The 25,883-nt window shown below is 49.5% G+C and overlaps 1 protein-coding gene across 1 annotated transcript in view; it reads left to right on the forward strand.

The window, feature by feature from the left end:
- Positions 1-25,883, forward strand: part of CNTNAP2 (contactin associated protein 2) — a 1,617,197-nt gene that overhangs the window by 1,425,918 nt on the left and 165,396 nt on the right. The window contains exons 16-17 of the mRNA XM_053926665.1: positions 1,826-1,996; positions 18,561-18,779. Of these exons, the coding sequence (XP_053782640.1) occupies positions 1,826-1,996; positions 18,561-18,779 (390 nt within the window). The remainder of the gene's footprint in view (positions 1-1,825; positions 1,997-18,560; positions 18,780-25,883) is intronic.

Consider the following 25,883-nt stretch of genomic DNA (forward strand, 5'->3'; position numbering starts at 1 on the left):
CTGGGACCATGCTGCTCTTCATTCTCCTGGATGTCACTGCGTTCTACATCCTTGTCTCTAAGAACAGCAACAAACAGCACTGATTAAATAAGAGTTATTTAATATCATAATATAGCAATATTCTAAATTTAATTTAAAATCACAGCTTAAGCATAGCAGTACCAACACAAAGTTAATTTTATTTAATAGTAATTGAACTGAATATTGCATCTGTGCATAATTTCCATAAAAGGAAAAATCTAGTATATAAAAATGTACAGACTGGATTCAGTTAACACATTGTGTTCTTGGAAGGAAAGATACAGCAAAATTCAGTTTAAAAACAAATATATTTTAGGTATTAGAAGATTTTCCCCGGACAATCTACTGATCGAGTAGGCTTTTTATTTGGCAGATTGGGCAGTATCCCCTCTGGCAGATAGAAAGGAATTCTTAGAAGCTGCATGAGGCAGAGATTTTTATAGCCCCGCTAAGCAGGAGCAAGGAAGTCATACCTGGCATTGGCTGATTGGCTAGAGCAGGGTTACTTCCCTTATATAAACCAAAGGAAGGCTTGGTGGGCCAGCAGGTAACTTGTGCTAAGCAGGCAAGTGCTAACTGGTTGACCTAAGTCTTACTTTTCTGGGAGAAACCCTGTTAAGGTTTGGTTTTCTGACCTAGGGTTTAGCATGAGCAACTCCATCTTGGCCTGATCTGGTGATTGTAATATAGGTTTAGTATTAAAGTTAAAGTCTTCAGTAAACATTTTAAAGCATGCTCATGTATTTTAGTCTTTAGCTATGAAAATAAATGTATTCAGAAATGTGTATATTCAAAAGGATTTTCTGCCCTGGCTAGTGTGGCTCAGTTGGTTGGAGTGCCGTCCTATAAACGGAAAGGTCATGGGTTCAGTTCCCTGTCAGGGCACATGCTTGGGTTGCAGGTTCGGTCTCCCGTTGGGGCATGTTTGGGAGGAAACCTGTCGATCAATGTTTCTCTATTTCTATCTCCCTTTCTCTCTCTCTGGAATAATGGAGACAGTATATATATGTGTGAGGAGTTCCTCCCCTGGTGATGAAGTTGAGCGTGAGAATGAGCTCTTGGTCTTATACTCAGTTCTCAGTTCGTCTGTCCCAGTGGACCATGCGTCATCCAATGTGGTGTGTTTATTTTGTCCTGTGAGCTACCTTTCCCCTGGAGACACTAGGTCCTTTCAGGCAATGAGCAGGGGGAGGGGGCAAATGCATCCTGTCTTCTCCACGAGCTCAGGGGTAGAGACTAATTGAGAGCCCACAGGTGGGCTTAGCTCAGTGCCCCCCGCCCCCGCACAGGGCAGCATGTCACCTGGAGTTCCCAGCGGGGGAGAAGCACTCCCCCAGCGGTATTCCTTCTGTACCCCATTTCTGAGCACTGCGCACAGATGAGCAAGGGCAGAACGCCAGAAACCTGGTTCTCATTCTGACCCTCTAGGTTCAGCCCAGGTGCTGAATAGGGTCCTGCACCCCTCAAAGCTGCCAGCACACATGCACAAGTCCCAGACAGCCCCCACGGCCACACAGTGCCCCAGGGGCTGCTCCCCACTTTCTCCTCTGTGGGCACCTGCCCCCCACAGTGCCCCCAGGACTGCTCTGGGCAGGAGCAGCGGCTCTTGATCTCTAATGAAATACATGCGTACACACAGGTCACTCTAGTGGGGCTTCGGGGCATCGTCGTTCAGCAGGACGAAAGGAAGCAGGGGCATTGCCCGAGGAAACTTAATTGTTAAAACCCAAGCAGTGGTTATCATCCACCTCACTGCCACGAGCAAGGTGTCACCGACCCGCATGTTTCTGTTCTGTCCCCACAGGGAACTACTGGAATGCGGCCTCTTTCCCCAACCCGTCCTCCTACCTGCACTTCTCAACCTTCCAAGGGGAAACCAGTGCTGACATTTCTTTCTACTTCAAGACATTGATCCCGCGGGGGGTGTTCCTGGAAAACCTGGGGAACACGGACTTCATCAAACTCGAGCTCAAATGTGAGTACAAGCCCTTGGTTGACTCAGGAGTAGCCACTCTGTCCCTCCCTGCTGGCTGGTCGTGGCCCCGATGGCACAGTTTAATTAGAGTCCAACATCAGCGGTCCCTTGGCTCAGGAATGGTTCTAAAAGGCAAGTCCATAGTGTTAAAAAGGACCCGGCTCCCTGCCCTTGGACAGCTCACAGGGCACAGGCACATGGGGAGATTCCCAATCAATGATTTGCAAGGAAGAGACAGAAAATAAATTGCCCTAAGGATATGCAAGAAGAATGGATATTTTAATTAAAAATGATAGACAATGAAAAGGAAGGGAAGATGGATAGAAGGAAGGGCAGGAGGGAGGAGAGATGAATTGCCCTAACAAAATTGGAGAAGAATGGATATTTAAATCTTTTTGTGTTTATTTTCCAAGGAGACAGGGTTACGAGTTGATAAAAAGGCATGCAGAGTGATCAGGAAAAAGGCGTAAGAGAGTGACGTGGGGTGGGCTGACACCGCGGCGTTAGGCATAATGTAACATGACGTCTGCACGAGTTAGTGGAGCAGCGTGGACAGTAGCAGTGAGCACTGTGATGCAGCTTGGCCTCCACAGCTCCCCGGGAGAGGCCCCCACCCACACACCTCTAAAGGGGTCCGTTCAGAATTCAGTCCAGTGTAGTCCTCATCACACGGGGCCCTCTCCTCATCAGGCTCTGGTGCGGCTGCAGGGGGTTACGGTCCACAGACTTCCAAGTTTGGTGAACATTTATAAAGGCAGACTCTGCTGGCTGTTTAGAAAAATACAGAGTCAGCAAGAGGACAGATGCAGCCAGGAGGGGAAACCAGTCGGTGCCCCGTGTTTTCCCACAAAGCCTCAGTGCCCATGGCCCGTGGCAGACATGACCAGTGGTATTGAGAGTTTTGTAAGTGCCAGACGCGTCAGGCAGGCGTGACCACGTCGTACACCGATACGGCAGGGGCTGTGGGACAGCGCGTACCCCTGTCCCCCCGGGGCCACAGCAGCGCCTGACACACCCAGTGGCTGCCCGAGTCAGCAATGCTGAGGGAGGGGAGCGAACACATGGCGCGAGTCCACACCAGGGAAGGGCTAGCAGCAGAAGGCCATCACCGCAACGGGGGGACTGGGGATCGAAATGATGATGCAGAACAGAGTGGACGGTGGAGGGAGAGGTCGTGGCCGAGCACACAGGGACTTCCCAGGGAAGCAGACCTAAGATGCATCCTCTGGCCATGCAGGCGGGACCCTCTGTTGTCTGAAAAGGCTCTGGAGACAGACAGAGAACTGGCTGTCTGGTCATCCACGTCACTGTTGAGGCCCCTGATGGGGACGGCAGGGACGGAGTGGACAGGAAGCCAGTGAGCTGAATGTTCCGGTCCTCAGGTCCCACGATGACAGTAATGGAATGGGGGACAGTGTCTCACAGGAGGGCGCGTGGCTGAATGAGGCTCAGGGGCCATAGAAGAGAAGTGCCGATGGGACCGGGACATCCACTGCCCCCACCCCGCCCGGCCCCAGGTGCGGACAGGGCCCGGGGGCAGAGGGGCTGCAGTGCCAATGGTTAGGTGAGGTGTGGTCAGAGGAAAGGAGTGATCAATAACAGTGACCGTGGGATTTTTATTTTTGTTTAATAATTTAAAAGAGATTTCAGAGGACACAGTGGGAGATTTTTGAAGGGGATGCTTATCGACTAGGAAACATTGAGAAAAAGCAACCAGAAACTGTTGTAAAACGTGAGCACAAGCTTCCACGTTGGCCGAGTTTGCGCTTTTTCTGACATTGGGATGACTCAGAAAACATTTGCATATCTCTCAAAAAATGTGGGGGCAGCAGCCTAATGTCCTCCTAATCTTAAAACACAGTATTAAGGAACAGTTTTCATTCCCCAAGACACAGCCTCATGTAATGCATGTGCTTGAGGAAGACACGGAAGAAACATTCCGCAGTTTATAGAAACTGATGAATCAGAAGAAATAAACTAACAGCAATTTATCTCCCGCTATTTCAGAACTGGAACAGCTTTTTCTATTGAAGAGCCTCACTTGTGGAGGCGCGAGGAGTGTCTAGCTTTGCTCCACTGGCCTGTTTTGACTCTGGGTTGCTGCTTAGGGTGTTTCATCTCTTTTATGTGTTCTGAGTTGTTATCAATAGAGATCAGGTATTAGCACCCAGGTTTTCCTTTTCACTTCTCCAAACCAACTTACCTTATCACCAGAGACTTGGGAAGAATGTTCATGTTTCTACCACTTTGCAGGTCTAACTGTGAGTTCCGTTTGTATCAAAGCTTTGGGACCTGAAGAACAATTCAGACTCCATCACTACAATACACAAGGGAAGAATTACATCTTCAAGAAACAAAGTTAAAACCAGAATAGCAACACTGTTGTGATTTTTTAAAAAAACTTTTAATAAATTTCTCCAGCTTTTGATTTAAACTTTTCAAATTCAGTTATGAACAAAAAAGTTTAGAGATATCAATTAAAGATGAAATTTGTGCTATATTATAGGGATTGAAAATATTAGCTGCGTACCTTTTATTGAGTATTAAAAGGTATACAAATAATTGGTAAATAGTAAAGTTACACTGACTTTACCCAGATTTCTTTGTCGGCCTCACTGGAGGGACAGTTAATTTGAGTAAATGGCGTAGGTACCCTAGAGTTATAAGGAGGAGATCCTCTGACATGAAACACTGCCGTTACCTTAGATGCTACTGATCCACCCACGTGTGCTGATTTGGAAATTTCTGGAAGCAGTCGGGAACTCGTCTTATGCTGGCCACACAAGTCACCTCTCTCTGAGAGCTGTGGTTCTGATTTTCTTCCTCTACACTCCAAAGAGGCATCTTTAGGAGACCATCCCCCTCCTGAAATCCTGCCCACGCAAAAAAAATTTTAATGGTCACCCGAGGATATGTTTTTATTGATTTTTAGAGAGAGTGAGGGGAACATCAATGGGAGAGAGAAACAGCGATTGGTTGTCTCCCGTACACACACCCTGACCAGGTATCAAAACCTCAGCTCGGGTACCGCCCTGACCGCCCAGGCACGGACCCGCAACCCTCTGGGGTGCAGGGCAGTGCTCCAACCAGATGAGCAACCCAGCCAGGGCACAAAAGATTTTTTTTTCCTGCACCTTGATTTACAAAACATATATAAGACAGAAGTCTTTCATTTTCCCAAGCACAACAAAATTTCTACAAGGCAGTTAATTCGGTGCACTGCCTGGAAAATCACAGGCATCCTCATTAAAGTGTTTGAAGGTACTGTATGTTGTATGTCGTTACCAAGGAGAAAGGCGAAATGTTTGACGGGCTTTTTGTTTTCTCATGTTCTCTGATTGTAATCTTTATGCATTATTTATTGTGTGTAGCAGGCCACAGAACCATTCTCTTCAGAAAGATGGCCTGTTAAAGTGTTAAAAAGACCAGCCCCTAGAACTGGCCTGCCGGTGGCCAGCTGGATGACAGCGGGTGTTCCGAGGGAGGCGGAGAGTGAAGGGGCCGGAATCCGAGATCCCAATCTGCGGCAGCAGAGGGAGACGCGATGTTATTGCTCAGTAATAAGCGCGTGGATTCGTGGGAACAGCGGCGACACGGATGCGGAGTTAGAATCAGGTTAGAGACCCTACACCTGTCATTCTAGCAGCCAACGGTGTCTCCGCAGGCTCCATGTTCTTACGGAAACAAGTGCTGCAAGAAGGAAGAATCGGTGTCGTCGTTACTCAGTGGACGTTCTAATGCCGAAGAATTGATTCAACTAAGGATGACACTGGGGACCAATTAATTCAAACCTGGTTTTGAAAAAAGAAGAAGAGATGCAATAAGTCAGAGCACAGCTTCATTTAAATACAGTGAGTGAGGGACTGGGGAAGATCCCTGGAAATAGCTCAAAACCAGAACTCTCTCGAAGGGCCACAGACAGCCGTAGGACAGCAGCGCGGAGTTTTTACAAGGCACCAGGCAAACACCGACGGTACAACTGTGCGACAGGACAGTGACCAACTGGATGTCAGTTGGAAACCTGAGAAAAACAGTTTTTAAAAAAGCAATTCAGGGAGTTATCTTTTTAAATGCACATTTTTCTCAAATTACAAGGTAATTTCTAATAGCAACGAAGACAGAAACTTAGAGGAGACAAGAAGAAACAAGAACCCTAGTATAGGACTCAGGTCATAACTGAGAAATATTTTTCTTAAATACTTTAGGGAGAGGAGACTTGTTTCTATCTCCGTCGCATTCATGTTTCATTTCTTTTAATTTTCTCGTTGAGGTATTTCTCTGTTACCAAAGGACTAAGTTATAGGAGACTATTCAGAACCCGGGTGCATTTGTCCACAGACACAACATTGTAAATGGAACGCATAGGCCTCGGTCAGCAGTAGGAGCTTGGTTGCTTGCTCTTTGTTGTTGTTGTTGATTTTAGAGTGAAAGAGAGACAGACATAGATTTATTGTTTCACTTATTTACGCATTCATTGGTTGTCTCTTATATGTGCCCTCACTGGGGATCGAACATCCTTGTCATATCAGGATGATGCTTCAACCAACTGAGCTACCCGGCCAGGGCCCATTTGCTTGCTTTTTAAGTGTGGCTGAAAAGTAGAGCTGCATGTGTCACCTTGCGGTCCGGGTTCCAGATTCTGGGGTCCATTCAATGTAGAATAGAAATGCAGAGGACCAAAGGACTTCCTCCCAGGTTTCTGAGCTTGTCCTTGACTGACAGGGAAGCTCTGGTTTGCCTCGAGGATATTCAGTGCACAGTGCTGCCTCTCTTCCCTTTGGGAGAGCAGTTTGGTGGGTTAGTGAAGGGGGTGCAGACATTCACAGGGGTGCGGACCAACCTACAGGCTCCCAGACGCCCCCAGCCCCTTTTCTTTGTGCTAAACCTTTAGGGTGCCGTGAGTTACAGAGTTTCACTAATTCATTCGAATATAATGTCACAACCTGTGTATAGTTTCACTATTACAGCCAACGTTCTGAAACAGAGCTGGATATTGGAACCAAAATAAAGCCATTACAATACTGTTCATCCCTTCAAAATCCCAGTGGTCTGATGGAGATCCTTCGGTTGATTTTTTAAGCATATAAATAAATTTAAAATGTGATAAGGTCATGAGAGATTTAGGAATAAGAAATTGTTCTTATTTGGGAATAAATTAAGCTGTGTGACTATGGCTCTGGTCCAGGAAGTCCTCTCACACAGGGATTTGAAATCAAGGCTCCTTTTGTGTCGTGGGTCCACCTCCTCCTAGAGCCTTTCTGAGTCCAGTTGGCAGACAAAGGAAGGGAGGGTTCTCGTTCTATTGGTGGTAACTGGTCACATGGCTCCGCCCAGATACTCCAGGGACCAGAACACACAGCTCTGGGTACATGGCCACTTTCATGGGTAACTGTGGAAAGGAGGCAAAAACTTCTCATAAGAAGTTAGCAGTCCCTGACACAGGTACCATGGCAACAAAGAGTAGTAACCTTGACCTCGCCTGAAGACATCAAGGTCAGTTTCCAGAAGATGCAGAATGTGAGTTGCCTTGAAGGCAAAGAAGTGAGAGGAGGGTTTTTTCCAGAGAGTGAACAGCATGAGCCAAAGCAAGGAGAGGAGACAGGCCACGGAGCATTTGAGGAATTGAAAGAGTATAGCTAAAGCCCAGGGACCAGTTAAAGACATTTTCCATTCAAGCAGTGATCCACCCACCTACCTGTGTAAAGAGTTGAACGGAAGGAAGCTCACTGGACATAAGGCCTTTTGGATGATTACTCCTTTTACTTGCCTTTGCACACAGTGTTCAAATGATCACATTTGGTTTTCTGCATCTCTGACTGTGATTCCTCTGATGAGAACTGATGAGAATGCCGAATGCCTTCTCCTGAAAAGCGGCTGATACTTAGTATTCTATGGGGCCTTCCTGGGGAAGAGCCGCCAGAACCCGTGAATAATAGACACAGCGTCTATCTGTCAAGTGTAATTATAACACTGAATTACGCTCCTCTTGCATCCCGAGTCCTGGAGACATGAGTTTAAACTCTGAACAGGCTGGCCCTTCAGACCTGTGAGGACTTCGCTGTGAAAGATAGCATGCCCCTAGTTTTAGCCATTTTTCATAGGAAAACATTTACATCCTGTTCAGAATGGTTCTGTGGTGAAGTCTGACCACTCTCTCTCTTTTCCGTCTTCTCAGGTGTCTTAAAAACAGGAAGGAAGGCGGGAAAGATGGTCTCGATCCAGTGCTCAGTTCCTTCTCATTCTCTGTCTTCAAACGAAATCCGCTTTTTTACATTTTGATTAGCCCCCCTGATTAAACACTTGTTAAAATTACAGAACACGGTTGCTTAAAATGTTGCCAACCTTTGCAAAATAAGTGAAAATTATCAGATGGTAACTTTTCCTAAAATTATACAAATATTGCTTATTTTGAATGATTTAAAAATCCAGAGAAGCAAAAGGAATAAACAGAAAAAATCGGCTATAATCCCATATTCTAATACATTGAATACTGTTCTTTTGGCATGTGCTTTGGCCGGCACTTTTCTATGCACTTATGTGTAATTCTTTACCAGTGTGAAGCCACATGGTGCGTACTGTTTCTGCCCTACTTGTTTCATGGAACAGTATTTTAGAAACACATTTTCGTGTCAGTTTTTTTAAAACTACACAACAGTGATTTTCTTTTCAACTGAGGGCAGAGAATAATAGATCAGAATCTCCAAGGGAGCGTTGTAGTTCAGAAAATGATAATTATATATCCATAAAAGACAACAACAAAGCTATGTCTTGTTGTATGACCTACAGAATATCATGTCCCAAAAAGAAATGTATTAACTGGGAGGATGTTCATCGGCGATATCCAGGGGTTGGTTCTGTCCCCCATCAGCCTGCCACATCTGGGCACCAGCATCTGGAGATGACCATTACGTCACCAGCTGCAAACTTGGGTTTAAAAGATTGGGAAACACCCATCTCCAAGGCCAAGAGCTCTGTATAACCAATGGTCCCTCATTTCTGGGCTCAACCGTGAAAAGATAGGTTTTCCTTCCACTCTCCTGGCTTCCTGCCCCTCATTTGCAGTCCGTCAGGCCACACGGTAGCAAACCTCATGCTTTAAGGCTGCTGTGGCCGTTTAAGGCTGGCTCACACACCACGGCTTCAAGCAGCCGGGCAGGCTCCCATGGTGAAACGGAAGACCTCACCCGGGAAAGCCACACGGGCTGTGCCCAGCAGAGGGTGCCCCTGAAGGATGAGCCTATTCCCAAGGCAACCCACTCGTTCACCTGGTAGAGGGTGTGCCATGCCACCCCGAGGCGAGGGTGGGCGAGAAGCTGCACCCTGCTCTCAGAGGTATTCTAGGAAGAAACCATGTCCCCTAGTTCATGAAAAAAGCAAACGTGGTGGTTCAAACTTGTACAGACCAGCCCTAAAAAAGGTTCGAAGGCATTTGATGTATACAGTCTCTCGGGAGGCAAAATATTTATGCAGTATAATCAGGGAAGTTGTATTTTCAGTGATTATCCTCAGAAATAAGGGGAGAGGAGGAGTACCTTATAATGAATCATTACTTTTATGAAATATTTCCATTTCCATAGGGGACATTGTGATTTTCTATCTTAGAGGTGAAAATATTTGACTTCAGGGCCTATTAACTCTTCTCCAGTGTTAGCTAAGTATTTCTCCTGGGACATTTCAACCCCTGGAATCTGAGATCCCATATTTTTCAGAATTCAGCCTAAGATTTGTTGTTTCTAACATTCTTACTAAACAGAAGGTAATGAACAAAGTTAACTAGTCGTAACTGCAGAAAATCTAGTGAGATCATTTCGATTAGTTACGCCTCTCTTGCAGAGATCCCAAGGAAAAGGGGACTTGCACAGAAGTCTTTCTCACTTAAAGAAAGTGTGTTGTGTAGCAAGAGGTTCTCCTGCCTTCTCTCACATCTGTTTGCTTCCCCACTTCACACCTCTGTTGGCAGAGTCTCACTTCTCCACTCTCGCCCAGGATTGCAAATGCTCTATCGTGGAAGTGCCTCTGGGATTGTAATGGAAAACTGAGTAAACCTCTTTTTCTGTCCTGTTCCTATAACATGTAGAATGTGGAATCTTCATTGGGCACTTGTTTTTTTTTTTAAATCAGGAAGCTCTTGTCTAAAGTCACACCAAGGCAGCATTGAAAGGATGTGCTGGATAGGAGACAGTGTGCTGCAGAACAGGGACAGGGACAGGGGCAGTGCCCGTGGGGGGACCCACAGCCGGGCTGGAACTCAGCTGTGCTGGAACTCAGCCGTGCAGCCAGGACGCAGACATCTCCTTGTCCGTCTTCCTTCTGAGAGCCACTGTCGGCCCTCACCGGCCGGCACGCTCCTTGCAGAGCCTTCTCCTTTCCTCCTAAGACCTTGTCTTTGGCCGTCCCCATGGCCAGTGTCCCCATCAGCACAGCCAGCCAGTGCTCAGCCATTTCCAAGTTATATTTAAGTAATTTACTGGTATGGCGTCTCCTTATAAGCTTTCGCTTGGTCCCCGTGAACACCTATCAGCTTTTTCCCCAGATCAAGCTGTTTCGGCATCCACTTTTACTGCCTCCTTTGGACCCCAAGTTCCAAGTCCGTTCTCCTTGAACTCTCAAACCCGTGCTCTCCCCGCATTACCCCAGCCCCCTCCGAAGCCCATTCCCTTCCGTGGCACTTCTCATCCTGCGGCACAATCTGACTGTGGTCAGGAGAAAAGCTGCTTTGACGCCCATCCCCTCTTTAGCCCACCCTCCTCTCCGTCTCTGCAGCAACGTTCAGCATCCAATTTCACAATTTCTCTGAAGCAGCGTCCGCAGTTCCTTCTATCACAAATGCTGTGTCCTCACAGTCACCATCTGGGACTTTCATCTATTCTCTGAAATTGGGTGCTCTCTGCCCAGCACACAAGTCTCCACTGATCCCAAACAGGGGGGCATTTTAGATCCCGACGGCTCGTCTCTCACTGAGGTTAGGAACTGTTTCAAGCCACATGTCATTTTGGAAAGATTTTTCTGCCTTTTTCCTTTCTAAATAATATAGGTCCATTAATATTCAGGAAGCTATTCTCAAAAGTCGGTGAGAAGCACAGAGAGAACTAAAATTAGAAAGGCATTGGGTTTTAAAGACAGCTCTCTGTGTTTTATCGCCAGTGGGAAGTCCCTTCGCTTCCTTTTCCCTATGGATGTCTTTGTTGGTGAAGTTATTTTTTAACCATAATAAAAAGCTTAACGGCCAAAATACATACAGAGAAATATTTCTCACACTCAAGAGGTTATCAAGATACCAGAGGTTTTAAAATGAGCTCATAACACTGATTCTGAAGCTCCAGGCATTTCCTTGAAAAATTTCCAAAAGCCTTCAAATAAATTTCCTTTGCCAGTGTTCATTTTCAGATGTGTTTAACACTGAGATTTTAGGTATAAATATGCATATTTGGATCCAAAAACCTTCTGTGTTCACAAATTAACACTATACTAAAAGAAAAGCAGGTTATTTTTTATTTCCTGCAGGATGTGAAAGGCGGCTCAGTGTGGTTAGAAAAGTGAATTCTCTGAGCGGAGTTATAACTGATGTTAGCATCTCACAGACTCAATTTCCTTCCCCGGGCAGTGAAGCGGGGCTTGGAAGTCAGACTGCATTCTAGGAAGCCTCCCAGTCTTACCATTGCCGGCTTCAATCACATCCTTCTAAACCCAAGTGATTCCTTCTGTTTTTGCACAGAATTACACCAACTGCAAACCTAGTCCCCAGCCCTCACGAGACTGCACACACTCTGACCCTTGTTGCAAGTCCAGGGGGTCCCCAACACCACCCTCCATTTAGGTAATCCGCTAGAAGGACTCGCAGGACTCACCAAAGTCTGCGGTGCTTCCTCCCAGTTACGGTTACGGCAGGTTATTGAGAATCAGATGAGAATCAGACTAGACAAGGCGTGCACACAGGGCAGAAGCCAGGCAAGGTCCCCTACGCCGGCCTTCCAGGAGAGCCCCCCCATGGAGTCACAGCAGTGATATGACAGTATGCACCGGGACTGCCAACAGGGGCGGCTCCATGGCCCCAGGGTTCAGAGTCTGTTCAGCCCCATTACAGAGGCGCGGTGGACTGTCCACTTGGCTGACCCCAGCTCCTGGTCCCTCTAGAGCTTGAACTGTGTGACCCAAACCTTCACCCTACCTCACGCTGTTGGGCTATCTGGGGTGGTGAGCCCTAAATCACACGGTAGACTCTGACGTGACCCAGGGCTCCGGAGCAAACAAAGGTGCTCCTCTCAGACCTGATATTTCAAGGATTCAGCTGTTACCTTCTCAAAGCCAAGGGCAACAACCAGACCTCTCTTTGGAAGAGGTTAAACTCTTTCCTACACGGTTTGAAAAATCTTTCTCTTGGTGACAAGAAAGTAAACACCTCCTTGGACCTTCTTGCTGGAATGAAACGTATTCATCCTGGTGTTTCTTGGGTAGGAGTCCGGGGCCGGGCCCTACCCCGGCTTCAGGAAGCAAAGTCTCGATGAGAGCAGCCCTGACATGCTGCATTTGGAGCGCGTTCCTTTAGCGGACCAGAAGTTGGGAAATTATGGTCCAAGGGCTTTGTTGCTAAGGTTTGAGTAATTAGGATCCAGCCAAGGTCCTTGTTCCTAGGAACAGAGTGATGAAAATAGCATGAGATGTAGAAATGAGAGAAAATTCTGCTTCTGGCTCCACTGCCAAGTTTATCTAGGACAAGCTTTTGTTTTTCAAATGTCATAAATTTGGGGACAACACTGGGCACAGTTTGTTTTAAACAGACATAACTGATGTGTCAAGTTCCTAGATTCAGACTGCCCCACGCACCCCATACATTGTTCCTTTGTGTTCTTAGGATATGTGTGGGCTACAAGATAGCGTTCTTTACTATGCTGGTGTGCTAAATTAGGGGTTACCTTAGGAAAACGTATGGATGGACTCCTTTTTTTCAGAGAATCTGTTACAATTGCTTGGCCTCCCAGGTCAGAGTGCTCCTTTTCTGTCTTTCATTCACCCACTCATTTATTCACAAACTGCTTGGCACCTTCTCTGTGGCAGGCATTGTTCCAGGTACTGAGAATATAGAAAAAATGAACAAACCAGAAAACACTTCTTCTTTAGTGATACCAGGAGCACATCTGCGTGTATTGTGCCAGATAGTGATGTAAAAAGTCAGGATAAAGGAGGGAAGAGCGGCCGAGAGAGGGGTTTTCTCTTTAATGTAGACCGCGTAGGGAAGGAATCTCTGAGGCGAGGACTTGTGAGCAGGGAGGTAAAGGCGAAGCCCTAGCGTTCGCTGGTAAAGGGAACAGTGCATGCCCTGGCCCTGCTGAGGCAGGGACAGCTTCACAAGGTGGTGACGGAGAAAGCTATGTGCAGGTGATGGGGTCAAGGAGAAACTGAGGGGGCGGGCCCAGGGCAAGCAGCGCTAAGAAGGACTTTGGCAACAAAGGGAGCAAAGCAGTGAAATGTTAGGTCAGAAGAAGAGTTCCGTGGTGGTGGAGGCTGTTAGGGTGAGAGGCATGCGAAAGTTACTGATGCTGTCGAAGAGAGGGGGAAAGAGCCGGAGGATGGCATGGAATAGACAGGAAGGTGGGGCGCCTGGCCTCAGACAGGCACCTCAGACAGGAACCACTCTCTGTACTTCTTCCTCCTTTTCCTTGTTCCTCTGATGCCTGCAGTGACCTCGTTTTCAGCCCCCCGCCTCGTCTTGTAGCCTTCCCATGCTGCATAAATTGTTCTTTCTCCTAATGTGCACTTAGTCCTCCCTTCATGATAAAAGGACACAGGATATGTATTATAGCACTCCTCACTGTAGAGCGAGGCTAAAATATCTCTCTGCCTATTACCAGTTTTGTTGCATGGGTAAATGAGATTTTGTACAGAGCCTCCCTTTGGAAGTTACCAATCCTTGAACTTCGTTTTAGAATGAAAGGAACAAAGCATTGTCAAAACTGCAACAGTGTAGCTGGTCCTCTCAGCACGCTCCCTGTGTGTACCTCTCTTTCCTTGTCTTCTCCCTTCACCTATTCTTTATTGAGTGACCAAAATCTTTTTTGCTACTTCCAACTGACGCTTTGAGTTCTGATGTCTACATGCTCCCTCACCTGCTGGGAGAACTAGGAGCCCCAAAGGCTACTTTCCTGGTCAGCTGTTAAATTTGTCACCTGATCTATTAAGCGTGCAGTGATTTGTTTGAGAAAACTTGAGTTAGAACGAGGGCAAATAGTGCCACCTGCTGGGATTAACAGGCGGGAGGAGGGAATGCCTGGAGCTGTCCCCGGTTCTGTCCGGTTCCCTGTTTTGGCACATGGGGTCACGCAAAGGACATTTCTGCCGTCTCCACCTCTTCCTGAAGCCAGTACACCACACTGTGCTTTTCTCTTTTAATGTCTATTTTCTCCTTATAGTGATGCACTGTCCAAGACTATTGTTAAGATGAACTTTATTTAGTTTTATTGTTTCTCTTAGAATCTTTTGGAAATTGGATCATAGAGTGGTGGCATTTGAAGGGACCTTAGAGATCCTCTAACTCAATGTTTTCGAAAACATTTTAGTTGCAGAAACTGGGAAGCTATAGATGTGCTCCTCAGGTCAGACACCAATAAGCAGAAGCCCCCCAAAAGGTGGAAAGGCAGAGACTGGAACTCCAATATACTGACTGCTGAACCGTTCCCTGTGTCAGTTAAGATGCTTTTAGATGCAATAAAATGGCTTGGCCAATAGCATATATCTCTCCTAAGAAGTCTTGAGGTGGCCACAGGACTAACCCAGGGGCTAAACGGTGTCAGCAAAGAGCCAGGTTCGTCCCATTGCCCTCCCTGTCTCCTCAGCATCTGGTGTTCACCAGGTGGATTCAGCAACATGAGAACATAACTTTCACTCAAGATCAAGGGACAAAAACGATACTGTTTCTTCTCTGATGACTAAGAGCTCTGTCCCAGAAGACCCCCGAAGAACCCCTCTCGTGTCGTATTGGCCAGCAGGGAATCGTGTGTCCCATCCTAGCAAGCTTAGGAACATGAATCACCATGTTTGACTTAGACAAGTCCAAGTTCGCCTGCTGGGCCTGGCAGGGCCATCCTTACGTGGTGCTGAAGATGCTGTGGAAGCACATACACTCCTGGGCAGACTTGGGTCAGCTCACAAAGAAAAGGTGTGGAGCGGCTGACTGTTGGGGGAAACATTTCCATGAGTCCCGTGTCTGCTTGGCTTCTGAGCAAGAAGCACTGAGAGTTTTCCTCGTGCCCTTTTAAGGATGCATGTAGAGCCGGCAGCCTTGGAAGCTGGTGCCTTCCTCCGAAACGAGGGCGCCCCCGTTTTCTGGCCAGGATAATAAAGCTCAGGTCTCTCCCCGGGGCAGCAGGTGAGCGGGTTTGCTAGCAGCCCTTTGAAAAGACTGCAGTTTACCAGGTTCAGAATTCTCAGCTGTGACACAGCCTTCACCTGGGCTGCTTCACACGCCCCACGGGACTTGGGAGACAAGGGAAACCCGTGTGGGCAGCAAGTTCACGCTACCTGCTACACTGTGAATAACACAGTCCTTTGTCTCTGGCCCACGGGTCTCCCGGCCTCAGCCATGTGGACCTGTGGCAGGCCAGCTGGCTCCCTCGCCAGCAGGGGAACCTCAGACCCTCCCTTGTTCTTGACACCAGTGCTTGCTGCGGTGTCCTCTCTGACGAGCTGCATGAGGCACAGCCCAGTCTCAAACGCTTCCTTCCGGCAGTGAGGATATTTCCCATCCACAAGCAAGTCCTTGTCTCAGGTGGAAACAGGGCAGCTCCTACCAGAGGCGCACGTTACGGAAGGCCGGTGTCGCTGGCCCTGGTGTCTTTGATGCTGCCTCCCTTTTATTCGCTCTCTGACTCTCTAATTATCTCCTTTAAAATGTCATTGCCTCTCACCCAGAAGACCAGGAGCAATCAGCCGCAAACGAACTTTAGACACTGTTAGAGCGCACTTGCTGCGTGCCGGGGAGATGGGGTTTTTCTCAAAGGCATCCCTTAGCGATGTCAGGGAAGCTCACGTTGATGGACTGAGGGAAAGGGACCCGTTCCTCACACCTCGGCCTTGCCGCCCCTTCCCCGGGCCGCACAGAGGGGAGAGGGATGTGCCGAAACTGCGAGCATTGCTCCAGCACAGCCCAAAAGGGGTCTGTTCCTTCCGACCCTATCCAGGGAGAGTCGCATTCTGATGGGACCCCAGGCTCCAGTCCCAGCTGAGCTGACGAGACTAAGCTGCAGCAGGAGCTGGGAGATGTTCCTTCTCTAGAAGGAAGCGTTGATGTTAAGAAGACCTGTCGTCCAGAGGAAGAAACAGGCCCATGTGACCAGCAAAGAAGAAACAATGGCTGTTTCCCAGTTAACTCCTGGACAAGAATTCATCGTAGCGGGGGGGAGAGGAGGGGGAAACTAGAGCAGCACTTATCCCTCCGAGTCACACCTGGGGGTTAAACTCAATTTACCCCTAAATTCTATTTCCCTGATGGCTGTTGATGCCTTTAAAACGAAACAGTCTTCTCCACTTAGCTCGGGCACCCTTGCTCGCTGGCTATTCCGACCACTTCTGTTTTGCAACGCACCTGCTGAAATGCTGCACTACGAAAACAGTGGATTCAGTCTTCAGACTGACTGGGGACACCTCTTCCCTGTTGACGATACCAGAAATGCGGGGGAAGATCATTCACGCTTGCATCGTAGGATCATCCGCCTGCGTTCCCGTCATCCCTCCATACACACTCTGGTGAAGGTCACCGGACCCCACCCTAATTCAGAGGGGACATTTCACCAGAATGTGTGTGGAACTGCCACAGGTGTTAAAATTAAAGCTCCCTTTCTTGTGACATAAAGGATCGAAACTCCTCGGTACGATTGTTGATTAAAGTGAGCCCCACGTGTAATAGCCCTGTAGCTCAACAAAGTTCACGCGGCTCTGGGAGGGGCCTGACCCAGAGGCAGGGAACGGTGGGGGGCCTGGGGGAGTCCAGCCCACTGCCATTGTTAAGAGTTTAATTGCTTGACTTCGTCTCAAAATGGAACTGGTCCAAAGAAGCTGAATTCTCCATTAGCCCAGGGAAAAAAGTCGGACTGCTCAGAGATTAGGCAGAGGTTTATTGGTAGATAGAGGGGCTAAATGTCTTTATAGGCAAAGTTGGGAAGGCTCTTGGTGGGCTGCCTCTCGGGCGTCCATCGGAAAGGGGGCACCGGGCTGGAGGAGCTGCCGGCCTGTGTGCTGCTGCTGCTGCGTGAAGCTGCCTCTCCTGCCACCGCAAGAAAACAGACGCTTAAAAACCATGTTTATAAAACATTGAGAACTTGAAAAGAAGCCTGAAATGTAAAGCAGGAAAACTACGTACAACCAAATTTGCCAAAGCAACCACTCGCCCACTTCCTGTTGTTGAAGGGGACTTACTGCAGAAGGAGGTTGGTGCGGGCGGATCCGTGAAAAAGCAGGATCCGTGGTCAGTGCTGGAGGCAGGCTCCGAGACGGGCCCGGCGTCCCGACGGGCATGACCAGAGTGTGCAGCAAACGATTCTAGAAAGGGTTGTTCTGCAGGGATCTGGAGCTTCCCTTCAGACAGCCATGAGTAGTCTAGAAGGCATGCAGGTCACCTTAAAAAAATGACAAAGGTCGCTTTGCCCTGGCCAGTGTGGCCCAGTGGATTGGGCACCATGCCACAGAGCAAAAGCTCACTGGTTCACTTCCCAGTCAGGGCACGTGCCTGGGTTGCGGGTTTGGTGCCCAGTCGGGGTGTGTGTGAGGCAACCAATAGGTGTTTCTCTCTCACGTTGATGTTTCTCTCTCTCTCTCTCTTTCCCTCTTGCCCCACCCCCTGCTCTCTCCTTCTCTCTCCTCCCCTCCCTCCCCCCCTCTCTCTAACATCAATGAGCATGTCCTTGGGTGAGGAGTTTTTTAAAGGTGCAGGTCACCTTCATTCACATTCATCAACAATTCCTAACTCCCGAACTTCCGGTAGGAACTACAGTGATGAGTCTGGTGAAGTGGAGTTTGAGAACTCTCCCAGAGTGGCAGCTCTCCCCTCTAGCTGTCTATTAATATTTTCCAGGGGGCTTTTAAGAAATGCCAATGCCTCCAGCAGACCAGCTAAGCCCGAATCTCCGGGGATGGAGCAGAGAAAGGGCGTTACACTAAGCTCCGCCCCAGGAGCTGTGCTGGCTGTAGAGTCAAAGGCCTGATCTGTGACACCCCAACAAGCCGGGTTTGCACTCCAACTTCACTAGTGATTCAGCCTTGGGCCCCCAGCTGTGCTGAACTTCTCCGGACCCTGCTTTTCTTATCTAGAGTCAGTGATGGTACCTTCTCGATTGGTTTCTAAAGACAAAGGAAGTAGATGTCTACCTGGACCCCCAGTACAACTCTGTCCCCACCTTGGCTGTTAATGGCTAGTAGTGGACTGATATTCTATACTTATTCAGATGATTGTGCCAGGGACCTGGCAGCAAGGGATGTGCTGAGATTACTTTTCTCCCCTTGCTGTGACTTTCTTCAGCTGTTTGGTGTCCGGGAGGAAAACACTCAACGGCTTTTCCCTCTTCCCACTCTGCAGCTGCCACAGAAGTGTCCTTCTCATTTGACGTTGGGAACGGGCCCGTGGAGATTGTGGTGCGGTCACCCACGCCGCTCAACGATGACCAGTGGCACCGGGTCACCGCGGAGAGGAACGTCAAGCAGGCCAGCCTGCAGGTGGACCGGCTGCCACAGCAGATCCGAAAGGCACCGACCGAGGGTCACACGCGCCTGGAGCTGTACAGCCAGCTGTTCGTTGGTGAGTACTGGTGGCAAGGCCACCGCCACGTCCCCTGCTGGTTCTAAGACCCGTCCCAGTGGAAAACGTGAAACAGCCCGTGGAGTGTCTGGCTAGAGCTCTTTCGAGAAGGAAGTGTCTAGGCCTCTCCTCGTCTTTTCCACGACAGAGGGGAACGAGGAGGAGGGCTCAGGAGCCTGACGTCCTGTCCCACTTCCCAGCAGCTAGGGCTCAGAGTGCTCATCTTCGGAAGCAGAGGGCAGCCAGGGGAGCCCTGGGGTCTGTGCAGTTTTGGGTCTATGAGCAGGAGCAAGTCCTCTGATGTTTGGGACACTTGTAACTACAAAAGGAAGGAAGGGAGGGGGGGAGGAAAAGAGAGCAGAGGGAAGGGGAGGAAAATGGACTCCCTAAGTTCAGGTTTGCTTGAACAATAAGCAGAAACCCCTTCCTTTCTTCACACTTCTCACAAAGGCTCTGCCTGCACTGGAGAAAGGTCAGCCCCGCGAAGGCATGTGAACCACAAACTTAAGCAGCCTGTGCAGGACGCGGGTTCAGCCGCACAGTCTAGCTGCTTCGGACCTATCCAGGCGGAACCTAACATTGCTTCAGATCCGTTCCCATTGCCATGGCTACTTAAATTTTACGTTTGTTTTCCAGAAAACAGCAAGTTTAGGAAATTAGCCATCTTTCCCCTGCTGAATGAGAAAAAAGCAAGTTTGAAGGACTTTGAGGCTGTGTGCCACCTTAGACCCCCCCACCCCGAGTTTCTGGGGGTTAATTGATGAAGTCCGTCGACCGTGGCAGTGTTGGAGCAAGCAAAAGCAGGCCTGACCTGGTTGCTGTTCACTTTCACAACCCTCGATGGCAGAAGCTCACCGAGGGTCAGTGCATTGTAACCAGAGGCCCCACGGTGTCTTTCGTAGTTTTGTGGAAGTGCTTTAAGAACATTAGAAAGTCACAACAAATACGGTAAAATCAGATAGTCGCTTGTTTGCTGCGATATGGGCAGACTGCAGCAGTGCTGGCTTAGTCCCTTGGTTTTGGCAGTGAGACCCACTCGGGAACAAGCCTGCGAGCCAGGGGCCGGGAGAGGGGCCGGGTGGTGCCGTGCTGTGGCGCCCCTCCGCCCCAGCATGGATGGGCCCTTCCCAACCCCTCCCTCGGTGCGCAGTTCTCAGAATCACACGTTGTTTTTAAGTTACTTCTTACTCGTTGTCATCAGGGTCCCTGAACCGATTCCTGCTAAATACTGTGAGCGAAGTTCACTTTGTCAGTATGTCTTGTCCAGACTACCTAAGGCAAGTCTCTTCCAAAATCCCGCTCGTCCCGAGCCTGCTGGTTATTCTCCTGGGTTTGCGTCATGGCAGGGGCCCTCATGGACCAGTTTTTCCTTTTCTTTGGCTTGTCCCTGGATGTAGAGGTCGGACTTCACTTTTGTCCCTTTCTGTTCACTGACTAAGTTGTCTCCAAGAATCTCGGAGACCAAGTGAAGTAAAAATGGAGAGGGTGAGGGGATGCATTTATTATTGTCTTGGAAAGTTTCTCATTTGTCTAAACCAGAACAACGTGTAAAAAGGGAAGAGGGCTGAGGCACGTGAGCGGGCCACGCAGGGCAGGTGGCTGGCAGGAGGTGAATTTGCAGCTAGCTTCAGCCAGGCCAGAGCATGTCACTGTTCTTGGTAATTAAAGGAAGAGGTCGGAGTTCGGGAGACCTGGAGGCTGCTTCAGAAAGCCTCAGGAAGAAGCCAAGCTCCTCGGTGGCTCTTAACTAATGACAAATGTCTGGGCTCAACTCACTTGGTTCGGACCCCTTCCGAATTGCTCTGGGGGCCCGAGATGTCAGCCCAGAGATGCTGAAAGATTAACTCTCACTCCTCCAGGGTCTTGCGGGCTGCTAGGGAGGCCTGGCTGGTGACTCAGTGGGACAAGCAGTGTCTTCAGGGTGAATGGGGAGCAGGGAAGCGCAGGAAAGGACATCATTGCCCACCCATTTTTCCTGAGTCCAGAATTTGGGGTCACCCTTGGCTTCCTGTCTTCCCCTCACTACTGTCCATCAAGAGTACAGCTGTGACTCCTCCTCCAGACTGTGCCCCAGATGCACAGCCAGCACCCTCTGTCAGCGTGGGGTCCACCCTGGCCCAAGCCACAGGACTCTTGTTCGTACTGTTGCACCTAGTGTCCTAACTGGCCTCCTAACTGGTCTCCTTACTGGTCTCCCAACTAGTCTCCTAACTGGCCTTCTAACTAGTCTCCTAACTGGTGTCCTAACTGAAATGTATATTTTTTTGTTACATCTCTGAGTTAATAGTCATATTCAAACTTAAATCAATCCCATCTCCAAAGCAAGAAGGTATTTTTCCTTATAAACTTTCTCTAAAATTCTTCTCTCTAAAACAGGGTATTTGCCATCTCTGGAAATACCTTTTTCACCAGGTGCCACAGACTGAAATCAAGCATGACGGAGGCCTGGAAAAAAGTCACAGGGAATGTCAGAATGTCATGAAAGACAGCTTCTCAGTGCCACCGGGGCCCTGTGTCTGGCTCTCAGTCCCCCTCCCCGAAATTGAGGTCTCACCCCTTCGGCAGCAGTGAGACGCCAGCTGGGGTCCTGATGCTGGGTTTCCACCCTGACCCTTACAGGCAGGGAGAGGGAGTGATGTCATGCCTGGGGGTATGGAAATAAACTAAAATGATTTACTAGATAAAATCTAGTCAAAACAAGACAAAACAATAACACTAGAAGAAATCAGCAAACTGCCTCCAGAAAGCAAAGCTGCAAATAAACTACAGAAGCTGCCCCACGAAAGCCTGGTCCTGCGCAGCTGGCCGAGGGGTTGGCAGCTCCGTCCATTTCCCAGCCTGTCCCTGTTCTCGGAGCCAGGAGGCCAAGTGGGAGCCCACAGCTTTCCTCTCCTCTCCGTGCAGAGACGCCCCTCCCCCCCTCCTCGGGAGAAGGCCGGCCCTTCCCCACTAAGCCTCCCCATAGGTTTCCCCCGCCGTTTGCCCTCTCCCGATCGGGGCTCACTCACTGTTGCTATTCTGGCTGTCCACTTTACAGGTCGGGTTTTAACATATTCAGGGAACTATGGTAGACCCTATTTTTACCTTTTTAAAAAATGTATACTCCCAACTCTGCAGCTGCCCACACCCATTTTCTCCTGACAGCTGGAGTGATCCGTCTCGGGAACATGTGTTAGTTTTGCCATGAATGTGGGAAAAAATGTTTTTCAACAAGTTTATCAAGTAGTTTCCCTTATAGGTTTTTCACTCTTTCAATACAAACTGGCCTCAACTTCGTAACAATAAATGGCACCTGCCACATAGGAAGAGGTGGCCAGAAAAAAGGAAACCAGCAGCAGCGACACGTGCTGAGGAGGGGCGGGCACTCACACTCTGTCCTGTGGTGTCTGAGGGGGCGAGAGGGAAGTGTCCGCCCAGTTCCAATCTCTCCCGGTCCCTGGGACCCAGCGGGATGTATTTTAGGTGTGATGTTACACGTTTGTTCAACATGTCCGTATGTTCTGGGACGCTCAGAGCACTGCCTTTCTGTGGCACACTCTGTGCTGCGCATCTCATTCTGCGTTTCACCCTTTCGCTCAGCCTCACGTTTCCGAGATCTGCGAGTGGCTCCGTGAACATTACGTGGACGTGTTCCATTCTGCGTCCATCCCACGCCTCGTAGTGTTTGCCACTCCTCCTTGTGAGCACGCATGCATTCCCGTGAGGTGGCCACGCCTTCCCCACCGTGGTCCAGCTGAGCGAGAAGCAAACGCTTGGCCCTGGCTGTGCCCCTCACGAAGAGGATAAAACTCTTGCCTCGGGACATGGAACCACTAGTTACCATCTGTCCGTGTCTCGATCCCTTTCTGTCCCCGCCTCCCTCGGGTCCCCACACACAGCTTCAGACTGCGCCCCCCAGACAGGGCCAGCCACAATTGACTCATACTCCAGGACCCACTAAACCTATTCTCCCATCACCTGTCCCTCACTCGTGAGTTTCTCAGTACTCCATCCATAGGTCCCTCTCAAACAAACCCGTCATGTAGCCTTTTCCTGGTTTCCTGTTTGCCTTGGCCTCTCTGTATTGTTCCACGTGCCCAGCCACGCCCTCCTTGTAGCCCTGACCTGCAAACACCGCACTGTTCTGTCCTCAGCCTCTCTGCCAGCTGCTCTCCTTCCTGCCTCTCCAGCCTCGGGCTTCCTTTCTGTTCCCTCCCACCTCTTTTCCTAGAGACCTCATACATCCCGAGAAGCTGGTTATCAGAGCTTGTGCTGATTCCTCCCAGATGCGAAACCCCAGCCTTGACCTGGGACTAACACTTGCAAAGGCTTGTTTTGAAGTCCAAGTCTGAAAGTGACAGAAGAGGTGACAGGTGGGAAACAGCACCGGGGCTTCTTGACTGTGGATGAAAAGAGACTGGATACGGTTGCTAAAAGAAGTACTTTTAAAGACAGAATAAAGACAGGCAGAGAGAGAGGATGTGGGGAGAGAGAGTCATGGGGTACGTTAAGATCAGCAGAAAGAAGATGCTGGTTTTGCGCCACAGATGAGCAGAATTCACCAGCAGGACCCATAATAGGAACAATAACACATGGACATTCCTACAAGAAACATTTAGGCAGTATTTAGGCATTTAGAGTTCTCAGCTGATCTATTTAAAATTGGAGTTTGCACTGAAGGTAACTGCAGTGACTACTCATAATACAAACTTTGGGTCTGGTTAGGACATGGTGGTTGAACGCTGCAGTCTCTCTCAGACCCACTTCGGGAGGGACGTGGAGACGTAACACTTGCTGCAGACCACGGTGCCCTGAAACGGCGCTGCCGGACCAGTGTAGGGAGGTGACCGGCCAGCTGCCACCCAGTGGCCAGAGCCTGCACTGGAAGTTGCAGTGTCAAGCCCTTGCACCAGGAGGAAAACTTACTGCAATAGTGAGACGCGCCTCCTCTTTGTTGACCCAGGGATCAGCCTGGGCGTTCCTGTCCCTGGCTCTGAACTGTGAGCGCCCTGTTCAGCTTCAGCCATCCTTGTGGCTTCAGGGACCGCGTTCTGCCAGGTGGTGAGTAAGACTTATCTCAGATGTTAATCCCTCCGTCAGCATCCTCCATCCCCAAGCACAGCCGAGCCTGGAAACGTGTCAGAGGTAGAAGGAAGACCCTCCTGCGCTGCGGGCCCAGAGTGAAGGCGGCGGCTCTGGGGCGACACGTGCGCAGGCCTACCAGCGGACAGCCGCTGACCGGCTGCGGGACGTGGGGCACGTCAGCCCTCCCGGCGTCAGTTTCCTCGCCTGTAACGTGGGGATAATGATACGATCGGCCCCTGAGAGTTAAAACACGCTAGGCTTTGGGCAGAACCTGGTGCAGCTACGATCCAATTAATACCAGCTTTGAAGTGGCAGTGTTTCGCCACGCTTGTCCTGCCTGTCTAGCCTTGAAAAGGAAGTCAGACTCAGTGCCATTTCAACACATAGGAGTGCTCTCCGCTATCAGAAACCCCCCTGCTCCCTCTATTTTGAAGCTTTCTTCTAGTTTAAATAGTTTGAATTCAATATATTCCTCATGTCCTTTACTTGGGGGACATTGGAAAATCCATTCAGTGATAATGAACTAAAAGAAAAAAATCTATCCTATTGAATGAAGTTATGAATGAGCACTCGCGAGCATCGTCTGTGAAAGCAATTTTCCGAACCCCAGCTTTCTGTGCGGCAGAGTGTTTTCACGTACACTTGCCGATATCTAGCCGGCAGAGGCACCCCTGATCAATACCTGTCAGTCACGCAGCACGGAACTGAATAGTGTGACCCAACACCCTGGAACTGCCTTCCTGCTGCGGGAGCCTGGCTGTGCTGAGGTCCCGGCTTACCCAGAGAGCCGGGGTTGTGTTCTGCACACCTGCATGGATACCACACGGTGTTTTCATAGGCTCACACTGGTCCTGTATAGAGCAGGAGATGCAGCAGGCACGGCGTCTGCAAGTCCGGGAGGCCGGGCCTACCCAAGCACAAGCTGTTTTTGCCCCCTCACCTGCAGGGGCCAGGTCTGCTGGGTCACTTGGACAGAGAAGTCGCTGGTTTCCCACCAACCTTTCTATACCACTGCAGTCCCTGGCTCAGGGTGTCCCTGCCAGCTCACAGCTCCCCCAGGCCAGAGACCGTCCCACACAGCAGACAAGAGGGAGAGACACCCTATAGCTCCCCAGAGAGTCCAAGATCATTGTCTCAGATGGGCCTGCAGCAGGCCACACTTGATGTTAACCCTTTACTCATTGTCACCATCTGCTCGGGCTGCCGTCACACAACACTGGGGCCTTGAACAACAGAAATCTGTCTCTCATAGTTCTGGAGATTGAGTCCAAGGTCAAGGTGCAGGCAGGGCTAGTTTCTCCAAAGACTCTGTCTGCGGTGTACAGACCACTGCCTTCTCTCACGTGTCCTCACGTGGCCGTTTTTCTGTGGGTGCACTCCTGTGTCTCTGCCTCTGCCTCTTACACAGAACACCGGTCAGGTCAGGTTAGGGTCCCACCCTATAACTTCATTCAACCTTAATCACCACTTTAAGAGTCTCTGTCCCTCAGTACAGTCACGTTGGGGGTTAGGGCTTCAACCTGCAAAGTCCACGATACTCACGCATCTAGCACAGGCTAGTGGACACTCACCTGAGCCACATTTAATTCATTCCGACTTCGTGCTTCTGTAGAATTTGTTGATATCCAGTAACAATGATGACAGCGATCATAGCTAGCATTAACTGAGCATTAGTACAAAGCGATATATTGTCACCTATTATTAATATGCCCCTGCAAAGGGTACATTTTGCTGTGCCAGTCTGGTACATGAGGAGAAAGAGGCCCAAGAAGAAGCTGGAAACATCACATGCAGTCCGCTGCACAGCCAGTGTCAAAAGCAGGTCTTGTGACCACAGTTCATGCCTTTGTCACCCGTGTTTGCTGCCTCTCGTGTGTCGCACACGCCCTGCACTGCAGGCTGTGTGTGGCCGTTCGCACTTACCTGCAGGCAGCAGTAGGCCTCCCTCATCTTTTAGAAACACCCTTCCCAGCAGCCAGCACCCAGCACCCAGCACCCGTGAGCTGATGGGCAGCCTGGCCTTTCTGCGCCCCATCTCTC

This window comes from Desmodus rotundus, chromosome 6 (genome assembly GCF_022682495.2).
Source record: "Desmodus rotundus isolate HL8 chromosome 6, HLdesRot8A.1, whole genome shotgun sequence".
NCBI lineage: Eukaryota > Metazoa > Chordata > Mammalia > Chiroptera > Phyllostomidae > Desmodus > Desmodus rotundus.